Genomic DNA, 15367 nt, shown 5'->3' with positions numbered 1-15367 from the left:
TAGGTTTCACCAGATAGGCTGTAATAGGTTTCACCAGATAGGCTGTAATAGGTTTCACCAGATAGGCTGTAATAGGTTTCACCAGATAGGCTGTAATAGGTTTCACCAGATAGGCTGTAATAGGTTTCACCAGATAGGCTGTAATAGGTTTCACCAGATAGGCTGTAATAGGTTTCACCAGATAGGCTGTAATAGGTTTCACCAGATAGGCTGTAATAGGTTTCACCAGATAGGCTGTAATAGGTTTCACCAGATAGGCTGTAATAGGTTTCACCAGATAGGCTGTAATAGGTTTCACCAGATAGGCTGTAATAGGTTTCACCAGATAGGCTGTAATAGGTTTCACCAGATAGGCTGTAATAGGTTTCACCAGATAGGCTGTAATAGGTTTCACCAGATAGGCTGTAATAGGTTTCACCAGATAGGCTGTAATAGGTTTCACCAGATAGGCTGTAATAGGTTTCACCAGATAGGCTGTAATAGGTTTCACCAGATAGGCTGTAATAGGTTTCACCAGATAGGCTGTAATAGGTTTCACCAGATAGGCTGTAATAGGTTTCACCAGATAGGCTGTAATAGGTTTCACCAGATAGGCTGTAATAGGTTTCACCAGATAGGCTGTAATAGGTTTCACCAGATAGGCTGTAATAGGTTTCACCAGATAGGCTGTAATAGGTTTCACCAGATAGGCTGTAATAGGTTTCACCAGATAGGCTGTAATAGGTTTCACCAGATAGGCTGTAATAGGTTTCACCAGATAGGCTGTAATAGGTTTCACCAGATAGGCTGTAATAGGTTTCACCAGATAGGCTGTAATAGGTTTCACCAGATAGGCTGTAATAGGTTTCACCAGATAGGCTGTAATAGGTTTCACCAGATAGGCTGTAATAGGTTTCACCAGATAGGCTGTAATAGGTTTCACCAGATAGGCTGTAATAGGTTTCACCAGATAGGCTGTAATAGGTTTCACCAGATAGGCTGTAATAGGTTTCACCAGATAGGCTGTAATAGGTTTCACCAGATAGGCTGTAATAGGTTTCACCAGATAGGCTGTAATAGGTTTCACCAGATAGGCTGTAATAGGTTTCACCAGATAGGCTGTAATAGGTTTCACCAGATAGGCTGTAATAGGTTTCACCAGATAGGCTGTCATAGGTTTCACCAGATAGGCTGTAATAGGTTTCACCAGATAGGCTGTAATAGGTTTCACCAGATAGGCTGTAATAGGTTTCACCAGATAGGCTGTAATAGGTTTCACCAGATAGGCTGTAATAGGTTTCACCAGATAGGCTGTAATAGGTTTCACCAGATAGGCTGTAATAGGTTTCACCAGATAGGCTGTAATAGGTTTCACCAGATAGGCTGTAATAGGTTTCACCAGATAGGCTGTAATAGGTTTCACCAGATAGGCTGTAATAGGTTTCTCCAGATAGGCTGTAATAGGTTTCACCAGATAGGCTGTAATAGGTTTCACCAGATAGGCTGTAATAGGTTTCACCAGATAGGCTGTAATAGGTTTCACCAGATAGGCTGTAATAGGTTTCACCAGATAGGCTGTAATAGGTTTCACCAGATAGGCTGTAATAGGTTTCACCAGATAGGCTGTAATAGGTTTCACCAGATAGGCTGTAATAGGTTTCACCAGATAGGCTGTAATAGGTTTCTCCAGATAGGCTGTAATAGGTTTCACCAGATAGGCTGTAATAGGTTTCACCAGATAGGCTGTAATAGGTTTCACCAGATAGGCTGTAATAGGTTTCACCAGATAGGCTGTAATAGGTTTCACCAGATAGGCTGTAATAGGTTTCACCAGATAGGCTGTAATAGGTTTCACCAGATAGGCTGTAATAGGTTTCACCAGATAGGCTGTAATAGGTTTCACCAGATAGGCTGTAATAGGTTTCACCAGATAGGCTGTAATAGGTTTCACCAGATAGGCTGTAATAGGTTTCACCAGATAGGCTGTAATAGGTTTCACCAGATAGGCTGTAATAGGTTTCACCAGATAGGCTGTAATAGGTTTCACCAGATAGGCTGTAATAGGTTTCACCAGATAGGCTGTAATAGGTTTCACCAGATAGGCTGTAATAGGTTTCACCAGATAGGCTGTAATAGGTTTCACCAGATAGGCTGTAATAGGTTTCACCAGATAGGCTGTAATAGGTTTCACCAGATAGGCTGTAATAGGTTTCACCAGATAGGCTGTAATAGGTTTCTCCAGATAGGCTGTAATAGGTTTCACCAGATAGGCTGTCATTGGTTTCTCGTTCCGTTTGTTGTTTTTGTATTGAGTTATTTCATGTATCGTTTCGTTTTCATTCATTAAAGATCCTGAGTAACAAACACGCTGCATTTCGGTCCGACTCTCTTCCTTCAACAGACGAACGCCGTTACACTATATCAATAATCACTATGTCAATAATCACTATGTCAATAATCACTATGTCAATAATCACTATGTCAATAATCACTATGTCAATAATCACTATGTCAATAATCACTATGTCAATAATCACTATATCAATAATCACTATGTCAATAATCACTATATCAATAATCACTATGTAGATAATCACTATGTCGATAATCACTATGTAGATAATCACTATGTCGATAATCACTATGTCGATAATCACTATATCGATAATCACTAGATAGGCTGATAATCACTAGATGTCGATAATCACTATATCAATAATCACTATGTCAATAATCACTATGTCAATAATCACTATGTCAATAATCACTATGTCAATAATCACTATGTCAATAATCACTATGTCAATAATCACTATGTCAATAATCACTATATCAATAATCACTATATCAATAATCACTATGTCAATAATCACTATGTCAATAATCACTATGTCAATAATCACTATGTCAATAATCACTATGTCAATAATCACTATGTCAATAATCACTATGTCAATAATCACTATGTCAATAATCACTATGTCAATAATCACTATGTCAATAATCACTATGTCAATAATCACTATGTCGATAATCACTATGTCGATAATCACTATATCGATAATCACTATATCGATAATCACTATGTCAATAATCACTATATCAATAATCACTATGTCAATAATCACTATGTCAATAATCACTATGTCAATAATCACTATGTCAATAATCACTATGTCAATAATCACTATGTCGATAATCACTATATCAATAATCACTATGTCAATAATCACTATGTCAATAATCACTATGTCAATAATCACTATATCAATAATCACTATATCAATAATCACTATATCAATAATCACTATGTCAATAATCACTATGTCAATAATCACTATGTCAATAATCACTATGTCAATAATCACTATATCAATAATCACTATGTCAATAATCACTATGTCAATAATCACTATATCAATAATCACTATATCAATAATCACTATGTCAATAATCACTATGTCAATAATCACTATATCAATAATCACTATATCAATAATCACTATATCAATAATCACTATGTCAATAATCACTATGTCAATAATCACTATATCAATAATCACTATATCAATAATCACTATATCAATAATCACTATGTCAATAATCACTATATCAATAATCACTATGTCAATAATCACTATGTCAATAATCACTATGTCAATAATCACTATATCAATAATCACTATATCAATAATCACTATATCAATAATCACTATATCAATAGGCACCTTTCATTTTGTCTGGTTTAGCATTCCAAAAAACCCGAAATATTTATTTTGCTCATATCATTTCGAAAACAAGTCGTCTGGAGTAGGCAGCACCATTATTAAGTCTGGAGTAGGCAGCACCATTATTAAGTCTGGAGTAGGCAGCACCATTATTAAGTCTGGAGTAGGCAGCACCATTATTAAGTCAACTGTGATAGGACCCAAGAGTTTTTATTTTAGTTTAGTTTTTATTTCACCTTTATTTAACCAGGTAGGCAAGTTGAGAACAAGTTCTCATTTACAATTGCGACCTGGCCAAGATAAAGCAAAGCAGTTTGACAGATACAACGACACAGAGTTACACATGGAGTAAAACAAACATACAGTCAATAATACAGTATAAAAATAAGTCTATATACGATGTGAGCAAATGAGGTGAGATAAGGGAGGTAAAGGCAAAAAAAAGGCCATGGTGGCAAAGTAAATACAATATAGCAAGTAAAACACTGGAATGGTAGATTTGCAGTGGAAGAATGTGCAAAGTAGAAATAAAAAATAATAGTATAATAATAATAGTTAATCAATGTGATTTATCTTATCTATTTTTGCTAACTTTCTAATTGAAATTGTGGTAAGTTCATTTATAATTTTTGAGATGTGAAAACCGAGTATGTCTATTTCACCAACCGCCCATTTTATAAACTACTAGGTAAAACACTGTATTATTAACGATCCAATAGGTAATATGGTGCACTTGTCATAATAAGGTTTTAATCCAGGAAGGCTAGAAAAAGTGGCCAAGATGTTCAATGAGACTAGAGTCATCAACATACATTGACACTTTAGTTTTTAATCGCCTGGATTTCAAACTCCTTGACGTTCTTGTTGGATCTAATTTTAATAACTAGCATTTCAATAGCCATAATAAATAGCTTACCGTTCACATTAGCTAATGCAGCTAATTTAGCCTACTCAACAACCTGACAGAGAGGAATGCTATTTACTCTAGCTAGCTGGCTAAGGCTCTCGAACACCGCTATGTTAGCTAGCTGGCTAAGGCTCTCGAACACTGCTATGTTAGCTAGCTGGCTAAGGCTCTCGAACACCGCTATGTTAGCTAGCTGGCTAAGGCTCTCGAACACTGCTATGTTAGCTAGCTGGCTAAGGCTCTCGAACACTGCTATGTTAGCAAGCTGGCTAAGGCTCTCGAACACTGCTATGTTAGCAAGCTGGCTAAGGCTCTCGAACACTGCTATGTTAGTTAGCTGGCTAAGGCTCTCAAACACTGCTATGTTAGCTAGCTGGCTAAGGCTCTCGAACACTGCTATGTTAGCTAGCTGGCTTAGGCTATCGAACACTGCTATGTTAGCTAGCTGGCTAAGGCTCTCGAACACTGCTATGTTAGCTAGCTGACTAAGGCTCTCGAACACTGCTATGTTAGCTAGCTGGCTAAGGCTCTCGAACACTGCTATGTTAGCTAGCTGGCTAAGGCTCTCGAACATTGCTATGTTAGCTAGCTGGCTAAGGCTCTCGAACACTGCTATGTTAGCTAGCTGGCTAAGGCTCTCGAACACTGCTATGTTAGCTAGCTGGCTAAGGCTCTCGAACACTGCTATGTTAGCTAGCTGGCTAAGGCTCTCGAACACTGCTATGTTAGCTAGCTGGCTTAGGCTATCGAACACTGCTATGTTAGCAAGCTGGCTAAGGCTCTCGAACACTGATATGTTAGCTAGCTGCTTTATTCATTTATTCCCTCCGGGACCCGCCCGCGGGAGCTTCAAGTTCCACATCACGAAGAATGTATCATGGTCCACACACCAACAGTCGTAAAGAAGACAAGACCACGCCTCTTCCCCCTCAGGAAGCTGAGAAGATTTGGCATGGGCCCTCAAGATCCTCAAAATGTTCTACAGCTGCACCATCGAGATCATCTTGACTGGCTGCATCACCACCTAGTATGGCAACTGCTTGGCATCCGACCGCAAGGCCCTACAGGGTCGTGTGTACGGCCCAGTACATCACCGGGGCCGAGCTCTCTACATTCCAGAACCTCTATACCAGGCGGTGTCAAAGGAAGGCCCAGTACATCACCTGTTGTCTAGTCACGTTACCTTGACCTATATGTAAATATCTACCTCATACCCCTTCACATCGACTCAGTACTACAGTCTATTATCTATCCTGTTGTCTAGTCACGTTACCTTGACCTATATGTAAATATCTACCTCATACCCCTTCACATCGACTCAGTACTACAGTCTATTATCTATCCTGTTGTCTAGTCACGTTACCTTGACCTATATGTAAATATCTACCTCATACCCCTTCACATCAACTCAGTACTACAGTCTATTATCTATCCTATTGTCTAGTCACGCTACCTTGACCTATATGTAAATATCTACCTCACACCCCTTCACATCGACTCAGTACTACAGTCTATTATCTATCCTGTTGTCTAGTCACGCTACCTTGACCTATATGTAAATATCTACCTCACACCCCTTCACATCGACTCAGTACTACAGTCTAATACCTATCCTATTGTCTAGTCACGTTACCTTTACCTATATGTAAATATCTACCTCATACCCCTTCACATCAACTCAGTACTACAGTCTATTATCTATCCTATTGTCTAGTCACGCTACCTTGACCTATATGTAAATATCTACCTCACACCCCTTCACATCGACTCAGTACTACAGTCTATTATCTATCCTGTTGTCTAGTCACGTTACCTTGACCTATATGTAAATATCTACCTCATACCCCTTCACATCGACTCAGTACTACAGTCTATTATCTATCCTATTGTCTAGTCACGCTACCTTGACCTATATGTAAATATCTACCTCACACCCCTTCACATCGACTCAGTACTACAGTCTATTATCTATCCTGTTGTCTAGTCACGCTACCTTGACCTATATGTAAATATCTACCTCACACCCCTTCACATCGACTCAGTACTACAGTCTATTATCTATCCTGTTGTCTAGTCACGTTACCTTGACCTATATGTAAATATCTACCTCATACCCCTTCACATCAACTCAGTACTACAGTCTATTATCTATCCTATTGTCTAGTCACGCTACCTTGACCTATATGTAAATATCTACCTCACACCCCTTCACATCGACTCAGTACTACAGTCTATTACCTATCCTATTGTCTAGTCACGTTACCTTTACCTATATGTAAATATCTACCTCATACCCCTTCACATCAACTCAGTACTACAGTCTATTATCTATCCTATTGTCTAGTCACGCTACCTTGACCTATATGTAAATATCTACCTCATACCCCTTCACATCAACTCAGTACTACAGTCTATTATCTATCCTATTGTCTAGTCACGCTACCTTGACCTATATGTAAATATCTACCTCACACCCCTTCACATCGACTCAGTACTACAGTCTATTACCTATCCTATTGTCTAGTCACGTTACCTTTACCTATATGTAAATATCTACCTCATACCCCTTCACATCGACTCAGTACTACAGTCTATTATCTATCCTGTTGTCTAGTCACGTTACCTTGACCTATATGTAAATATCTACCTCATACCCCTTCACATCGACTCAGTACTACAGTCTATTATCTATCCTGTTGTCTAGTCACGCTACCTTGACCTATATGTAAATATCTACCTCACACCCCTTCACATCGACTCAGTACTACAGTCTATTATCTATCCTATTGTCTAGTCACGTTACCTTGACCTATATGTAAATATCTACCTCATACCCCTTCACATCGACTCAGTACTCCCTGTATATAACCATAACCATTCTACTCATTATTTCTATTCGTTATTCACCTTGTGTTTAGTATTTATTTTTTAGAAAATATTTTTCACTGTTAGTCTACATCGGCTGTTTATGAAACACGTGACAAATACAATTTTACTTGATTTGTTGTTCACCTTAGTCCACAAGCGAGGGGAAACGTGAGAGGAGGAGAGCGCATAGATGTGAGAAGGAATTACACATTGAGCAAGTGATGAGGCTGTATGTGGCTGCTATTAAAAGTGAAGTGTGTATTCAGGTGATCAGGGGTGAATTCATTCCGTCAATTCTGTTGAAAAAACGTTTCCTAAACGGAAGCCAGCGCAATGAAATGGGGCAGGACCTACCTGAATTTGTCCAATAGAAACTCTCGTTTTGGTTGCAAAATGATGATTAATGATTACACCCCAGATCAGCTAGATGCAGACAAGACAAGGGCAAGGTGGTATTGAACGTGTCACTGTCTGACACCTTGATTACTCCAACCTGTCTCTCCACCTCTACATTATAGACTTTCATTCATAGGCTAGTTTGTATGAACCTCATGATGTGTATAGGGCAAATTGTCTGACACCTTGATTACTCCAACCTGTCTCTCCACCTCTACATTATAGACTTTCATTCATAGGCTACTTTGTATGAACCTCATGATGTGTATAGGGCAAATTCAAGTATCACGTAGTAGCCTCAACCTATGGATGTTACATTGAACTGGGTGAATGGAATATGAAGGACAGTCATCCAACATGCTGTAATAGAAATAAGACCATTGCTCATTAAATAATTAATGGTCCTCCCTCATCTTTAACGGCACAAACCGCCATTGCTCATGCTTAGTAGTTGCCACAGTTCTGGAGCATGTCTTTAACCATTTTAAAAGGCAACTTCAATGGAGTAGAGATGTCCCAAGGATCCCGGATGACAAGGACCATCATATCCAATCATCGAATGCGTCAAAACATTACAGAATAAACTTGCTCATCAGTTACCAGAAGACAGAGCAATATAACAGTCAGATGAATAAAACAACGTTAGACCACTTGTTTTAAAGGTGTCTTTCCACTTACCTTGACAACAACCTTGTGAGGAGCCATTCTTGTTGAGTCTAGTAGGAACTACGACCAGGAAACAAACATGTAACGTTAATATTCTTTACATTTGCCCACAACTTATCCTTTCATAGACATGACAATGTAACCTGATGGAGAACCACAAAGTAACCTAACAGTGGCTTTTTTCTTGAGTCACAATACTTAGCATACATTAGATATCCAGCTATGGAAAAACGGATAGTAATTGAAATAGTTATTTTACCAGATTACTGTAGATGTTCCTGTTGCGTTTCGGGGGCAGTGAGTATTGTAGCTACACGTTAGGTACAAAACTTTTATTCCTGAACAAAAACACGATGTACAAGCTAAGCAGCTAAACGAGGTAGCTTGTAAGCCGTGGTTGTTGTATTTACTATAACCAGCAAGAAACCGACTGTAATTCAATCACCTGACTTCAGGACGAGCTGTAACGTTAACTAGCTACGTGTATTTAATAGCATTGTGCTTAAGTTTCAGGTTAGGTTTAGTTTTAAAATCAGATTTAAAAAATATATATATATATTAATTGTAGAAATAGACGGGTTTTAGACCTAATTATGACTTTGTGTCTGTGGTAACTGGAGACGACGATTTTCCGCCGACTGTTTTTGAACATGTATCACGTGACTTGAAGGACCCCGTCGCGGGGTCGTCATAGAAACGGTTTAGCTGGCCAACAAAAGCCTTTGTTTCTCATCCAGAAAACATACACATTTCACCACAGACAACTAATATAATCGTTAATATACTATTATAAAACACATTTCACAGTGTCTAGGTACAATCATTTCTGGGGTAATCGGATTTAATCAACGTAATATAATATATTGTAATCAGGTATTTTTCAATATGCCTAAAACTAACAGCTGTCAGATTTTCGACTGCAGAACAATCATATACATTAGCGTACTGGTGCTGTTTCGCAGCTCTAAAATGTGAGTTAAATGTGTTGAAAGACAGAAAAAGTCCATGGGTATATTTAGCAATATCAAAGGGTGTACTAAACATTTGTAATCGAGTAAAAATCACACCCGAATTTATCAGGGAATGTGTAATATGATAGGATGTAGCTAACACTGGCTAGCCATACAACAATTAATTTGGAGGGCTTCTCGTCTTGTGTCTTCAGCTCCAATGATTTGTGCATGAAAGAATAAGTAACTATGTCTCGAGTTACCAAGAAAGCGTCATCTGTCTGTACAGACAGCCCACTGAGCATGAATGAAGTCTGTCGGAAGATGACACTGATGAGGCAGATCCTCACCTCTTGTTTCGGACCCAATGGTAGACTGAAGCAAGTCCATAACAACGTTGGTGGACACGTCCTGACCACCTCCACCTCTACGTCCCTACTTCAAGCTGTTTCCTCATCGGAGCCGTTACTCAAACTTATTACTGCCTCCATCTTAAACCACCTGTCTCGGTTCAGTGACTGTGGTCTGTACACTGGCATCCTCTGTTTTTCCCTCATTGACCATGTTCAGAAGTCAGGCTTGAGACCAAGTGTTGCGATCAAAATCAACAAACAACTATTGGAGGTTTGCACCAGTTTCCTCAACCAGGAGGACTGTGGCTGTAAAGTGAATGTCGATTTCAACAGCTGCCAGAGCTTGGTGACACTAGCCAGGAGTGTCATCTCTAGCAAACCTGCCTGTGTGTTGACTGGGGGTGAACAACAGCATATCAGCACGTTGGCTGTCCATGCCTTTCTACTGACTGTCCCCTGTGGTGACACCCCGGGCTCCCCAGACAGAGTCCGTCTTGGTAGGACTGTGACTGTCTCCATCGAGGGACAGTTTGTGCTAGATTCTGCAGTGTTTCCAGGTCTGCTGGTGAATCTCCCAGACATGCAGCTTCACCCCACAGACTCGGAGAGAACCAGACGGGAGCCCGGTCCCTTCCGACTAGCCCTGTTCACGGTGTCTCTCTCAGGGGATCTATCTGAGTTCGGAGAGGGGTCCCTGGAGGTAATGGTATACCTTTTGCCACTAAATGCAATATTTTAGTAACCTCAAACATAAATGTACGGCAGGGTAGCCTAGTGGTTAGAGCGTAGAGGCGGCAGGGTAGCCTAGTGGTTAGAGCGTAGGGGTGGCAGGGTAGCTTAGTGGTTAGAGTAGCCTAGTGGTTAGAGTGTAGAGGCGGCAGGTAGCCTAGTGGTTAGAGTGTAGAGGTGGCAGGGTAGCCTAGTGGTTAGAGTGTAGGGACGGCAGGTAGCCTAGTGGGTAGAGTGTTGGACTAGTAACTGAAAGGTTACAAGTTCAAATCCCCGAGCTGACAAGGTACAAATCTGTCGTTCTGCCCCTGAACAGACAGTTAACCCAACTGTTCCTCGGCCGTCATTGAAAATAAGAATTTGTTCTTAACGGACTTGCCTAGTTAAATAAAAGTCAAATAAATACAATATCGTCAAGGTTTTTATTCAATAACGCATTTTAAACATGAATGTTTTCTTTGTCTGTCAATGTAATATATGTAATATGTAATAATAGTATTTCAAAGTCTATTAACTGCCATGTGGGTGTTTATTATTCAACTCTTGAAAGGTGCACAGTGGATCCCCAGACCCAGAAGACCTCATCCTGGATGAGTTACTGAAGCTGGGAGAGCAGGCCGTTACAGACCAGGTGGAGGTGTTTATGTGTCAGAGAGTAATACACCCTGTACTGCAGCATTACCTCCGGAGGCACGGCGTCTTGGTCGTAGAGAGACTCGGCATTGCACTCATCCAGCCCATTGTTCAAATGACAGGTAATGTAATATAGTGTAGTTATCAGTAATGCTTTAGCCAGCATAGATATATTCGTATTTTGTAGTAGGTAGGTTAGTACTGAGAATAAAATACATTTAGGGGCCTAGTTTCTATTTTGTTATAATACATGGGTTTTATATATAAATATAAATCCTACTAGATTCGAGAAAGCACTGGTTTTCTCCTGTCCCACTGTTACAGGTGCTCAAGCAGTGGCGTTGTACCAGACCCCTATCCCTCCTGAGGCCTATGGCCAGGTGAAAGGCTGCTGTGTCAGGACCGTTGGATCCAGAGAGATGCTGCATCTCCTTCCACCTCGGGAACCAGCACCAGCTGTCTGCACTATGGTCCTCTGCCACAGGAACGACACCATGCTCAACGAACTGAAGGTAGACGAGACTGAGCCTATTGTGTAACAGAGATAAGAACAGGAAGTAAGCTCACACCACCGCTAGCTCGAAATGTTGCCAATGTTGGTGTGATAAAATTGGAGGCGTGCTGACCCTGGTTTAAGCCCATTCAGAGGCCTGTTCAGGAACTAAGGTAGCAAGCACCCTTTACATATGCTCAATGAACTCAAATCAAATCAAATCAAATTTATTTATATAGCAGGTTAGAAGGCACACACTGACGAACTGTAGTTAGACACACTAACACCCTTTACAAATGCTCAATGAACTGTAGTTAGACACACTGACACCCTTTACATATGCTCAAATAGTCAAATAATAACAGTCAAGCAATAACATGTCTCCCTACACTCTGAATGTAATCCAAGCCTGTTTTAGAAGTGTAATCTAGTTCCTCTCATAAATAACAGTCTCCCTACACTCTGAATGTAATCCAAGCCTGTTTTAGAAGTGTAATCTAGTTTTCAGTCTCCCTAAGTGTAATCTGTCTTAGTTCCTCTCATTGTTTAGTTAACGTTAGAATGTTGCTAAATGTTTTTCTCGGGAGGCAATGATTTTTTGTATCGATCTGTTGTTATTCTGCGTCTCTGTGGTGGTTGTGATGTTCCAGGCTGCGTGTCAGAGGGCAGAGCATGTGTTGAGGCTGACCCTGAGAGACCCGGTCGCTCTGCTGGGAGGAGGATGCACTGAGACACACATGGCAGCCTACATCAGTAACAAGGTCCGTACGGTGGTTGCTCCTTTAAAAAAGTTGAGTCATACTGCGGCACACGTCGCGGGCTGCTGCAGCTTTCTGTGGCACGTTATCTAATTGTCAGCCATGTTTTACGTTAATGCAAGTTAGTGCTAGTTTTGACCACCAGAGGGCATCTCTGAGGAGCATTTGATACTCTTCCATATTGGCATTGTTAAAAAAAATTAAAACCTTTTTTATATTAACATAGAATATGGGATTGATTTTAAGAAAATTGTCTCAATTAATTAGATTAATATCATGGTGTTTCTATTATTGGTCAGAGCGTTGGACTAGTAACCGGAAGGTTGCAAGTTCAAACCCCTGAGCTGACAAGGTACAAATCTGTCGTTCTGCCCCTGAACAGGCAGTTAACCCACTGTTTCTAGGCAGTCATTGAAAATAAGAATTTGTTTTAACTGACTTGCCTGGTTAAATAAAGGTAAATAAAAAAGATGGAATGGAAAATATTGTGCTGTTCAATATGACAGTTGGGAGTAGGCTACAGTATCTAACGGGCATAACATTTCCACACCCTAAATTGTAGTGTAACCAATACTCATTTAATCTATGGTAGGCCTACAGTATATATCATTTAAAAAAATTCAATGACCTGTTGGGGCGGTAAGCTAATTGGAGTGTATATACTGTACTCTATAACATCTGTATCTTTCCATCTTTATGTAATACATGTATCACTAGCCACTTTAAACAATGCCACTTTATATAATGTTTAAATACCCTACATTACTCATCTCATGAGTATATACTGTATTCTATACCATCTACTGTATCTTGCCTATGCCGCTCTGTACCATCACTCATTCATATATCTTTATCAGTTGGTAGAGCATGGCGCTGTGTATAAGACAGTAGTTTTGGAATTGTTAGGTTAGACCACCCATTGGTTATTACTGCATTGTGAACTGTAAGTCAAGCATTTGGCTACACTCGTTTGATAAAAGCGTCTGCATTATATTATTATTATTATTATTATATTCTTTATCCCTCACTGTGTATAAGACAGTAGTTTTGGAATTGTTAGGTTAGATTCAATCCCGGGTTATTACTGCATTGTCGAATGAAGCACAAGACTGTAAGTCGCTTTGGATAAAAGCGTCTGCTAAATGGCATATATTATTATTATTATTGTATGTGACAAATACATTTATTTGATTTTGAAGTTTGGTTCATCCAGAAATAAATTATTCTAAATAACAAACTGGCTTCATTTACAAATTAGAAAGAATGTCTCACCCCATGTTCAAGAATCTCCTTTCTCTCACTTACTCGAGGTTAAATGTAAACTAAATCTCCAGAATATAGTTACTTTATAACAATGCCATTATTAATAATTTATTTAGAATTATATAAAAGTCCCTTAGATATTCTCACAGATCCTAACGGAAATGCCCCTTAGATATTCTCACAGATCCTAACGGAAATGCCCCTTAGATATTCTCACAGATCCTAACGGAAAATGCCCCTTAGATATTCTCACAGATCCTAACGGAAAATGCCCCTTAGATATTAATTTAGAATCCTCCAATCATCTAAATGTAATTATTGGCAGCTAATTGGACAAGAGGAATACCCCATAATGACTCAGTACCCCATAATGACTCAGTACCCCATAATGACTCAGTACCCCATAATGACTCACTACCCCGTAATGACTCAATACCCCGTAATGACTCAGTACCCCGTAATGACACAGTACCCCGTAATGACTCAGTACCCCGTAATGACTCAGTACCCCGTAATGACTCAGTACCCCATAATGACTCAGTACCCCATAATGACTCAGTACCCCGTAATGACTCAGTACCCCGTAATGACTCAGTACCCCGTAATGACTCAGTACCCCATAATGACTCAGTACCCCATAATGACTCAGTACCCCATAATGACTCAGTACCCCATAATGACTCAGTACCCCATAATGACTCAGTACCCCATAATGACTCAATACCCCATAATGACCCAGTACCCCATAATGACCCAGTACCCCATAATGACTCAGTACCCCATAATGACTCAGTACCCCATAATGACTCAGTACCCCATAATGACCCAGTACCCCATAATGACTCAGTACCCCATAATGACTCAATACCCCATAATGACTCAATACCCCATAATGACTCAATACCCCATAATGACTCAATACCCCGTAATGACTCAATACCCCATAATGACATAATGACTCAATACCCCATAATGACATAATGACTCAATACCCCATAATGACTCTTAATGACAAAAAAACAGGTTTTTAGAAAATAAATGTTTCCTAATCTTTCTTATATTTCTCAGGATAGACACTAAAGAACAAACTTCCTTTACATTTTTTGTTTGTTGGGGGGGGACTATCTGTTGTTCCATGTGGTGAATCTGTTATTCAATGTGTTTCTATGGGCTAATAAGGACTATCTGTTATTCAATGTGTTTCTATTGGCTAATAGCAGTAAGACCAAATACACAATTTTTCATCAAATAATTGTAAAAAATAAAAAATTGTGGAATACTTCAAGGGGTTTTTAAAATTCAAAATCAACTGGCTAATTGATCCATGGTTTGACCTTCTTAAAACAATTCCATATAGCTTGGTACACCCCCCCCCATACTGCTCAATAACACTGAACCAGAAATACTCATATTTATGACTGATTTCATGTGGTCCTATGTGGCTCAATTTGTAGAGCATGGAGCGTACAACGTCAAGGGTTCGATTCCCGCTGTGGCTACCCACTGAAAAATACATTCACGAACCATTTAAGTCGCTTTGGATCAAAGGGTCTGGTGAATGGCGTATATAGTTATATTGTTATATTATATTTGCTGATTTTTAAATGATTGAAATCTAATGTTATCTAATCCCGTCACAGGGCA

The 15367-nt window shown here is 39.5% G+C and overlaps 2 protein-coding genes across 3 annotated transcripts in view; one reads left to right on the top strand and one right to left on the bottom strand.

The window, feature by feature from the left end:
* LOC124047516 (SLX4 interacting protein) overlaps positions 1-9084 on the bottom strand; it is a 124763-nt gene extending 115679 nt beyond the window's left edge. The window contains exons 1-2 of the mRNA XM_046367817.1: positions 8804-9084; positions 8557-8604 (exon numbers count right to left, since the gene is read on the bottom strand). Of these exons, the coding sequence (XP_046223773.1) occupies positions 8557-8583 (27 nt within the window). The 5' untranslated portion in view covers positions 8584-8604; positions 8804-9084. The remainder of the gene's footprint in view (positions 1-8556; positions 8605-8803) is intronic.
* A 351-nt stretch (positions 9085-9435) lies between these two features.
* The window catches only part of mkks (MKKS centrosomal shuttling protein), a 7275-nt gene continuing 1343 nt past the window's right edge, over positions 9436-15367 (top strand). The window contains exons 1-6 of one of the 2 annotated variants that reach the window (XM_046367815.1): positions 9436-9515; positions 9710-10547; positions 11127-11331; positions 11534-11721; positions 12353-12463; positions 15364-15367. The exon at positions 15364-15367 is cut by the window's right edge and continues 445 nt beyond it. In XM_046367815.1, the coding sequence (XP_046223771.1) occupies positions 9744-10547; positions 11127-11331; positions 11534-11721; positions 12353-12463; positions 15364-15367 (1312 nt within the window). In that variant the 5' untranslated portion in view covers positions 9436-9515; positions 9710-9743. The other variant, XM_046367814.1, reaches the window with a different exon arrangement.

This window comes from Oncorhynchus gorbuscha, linkage group LG11, assembly GCF_021184085.1.
Source record: "Oncorhynchus gorbuscha isolate QuinsamMale2020 ecotype Even-year linkage group LG11, OgorEven_v1.0, whole genome shotgun sequence".
In the NCBI taxonomy this organism is placed as follows: domain Eukaryota; kingdom Metazoa; phylum Chordata; class Actinopteri; order Salmoniformes; family Salmonidae; genus Oncorhynchus; species Oncorhynchus gorbuscha.
This window is presented reverse-complemented; position numbering and strand designations above follow the sequence as displayed.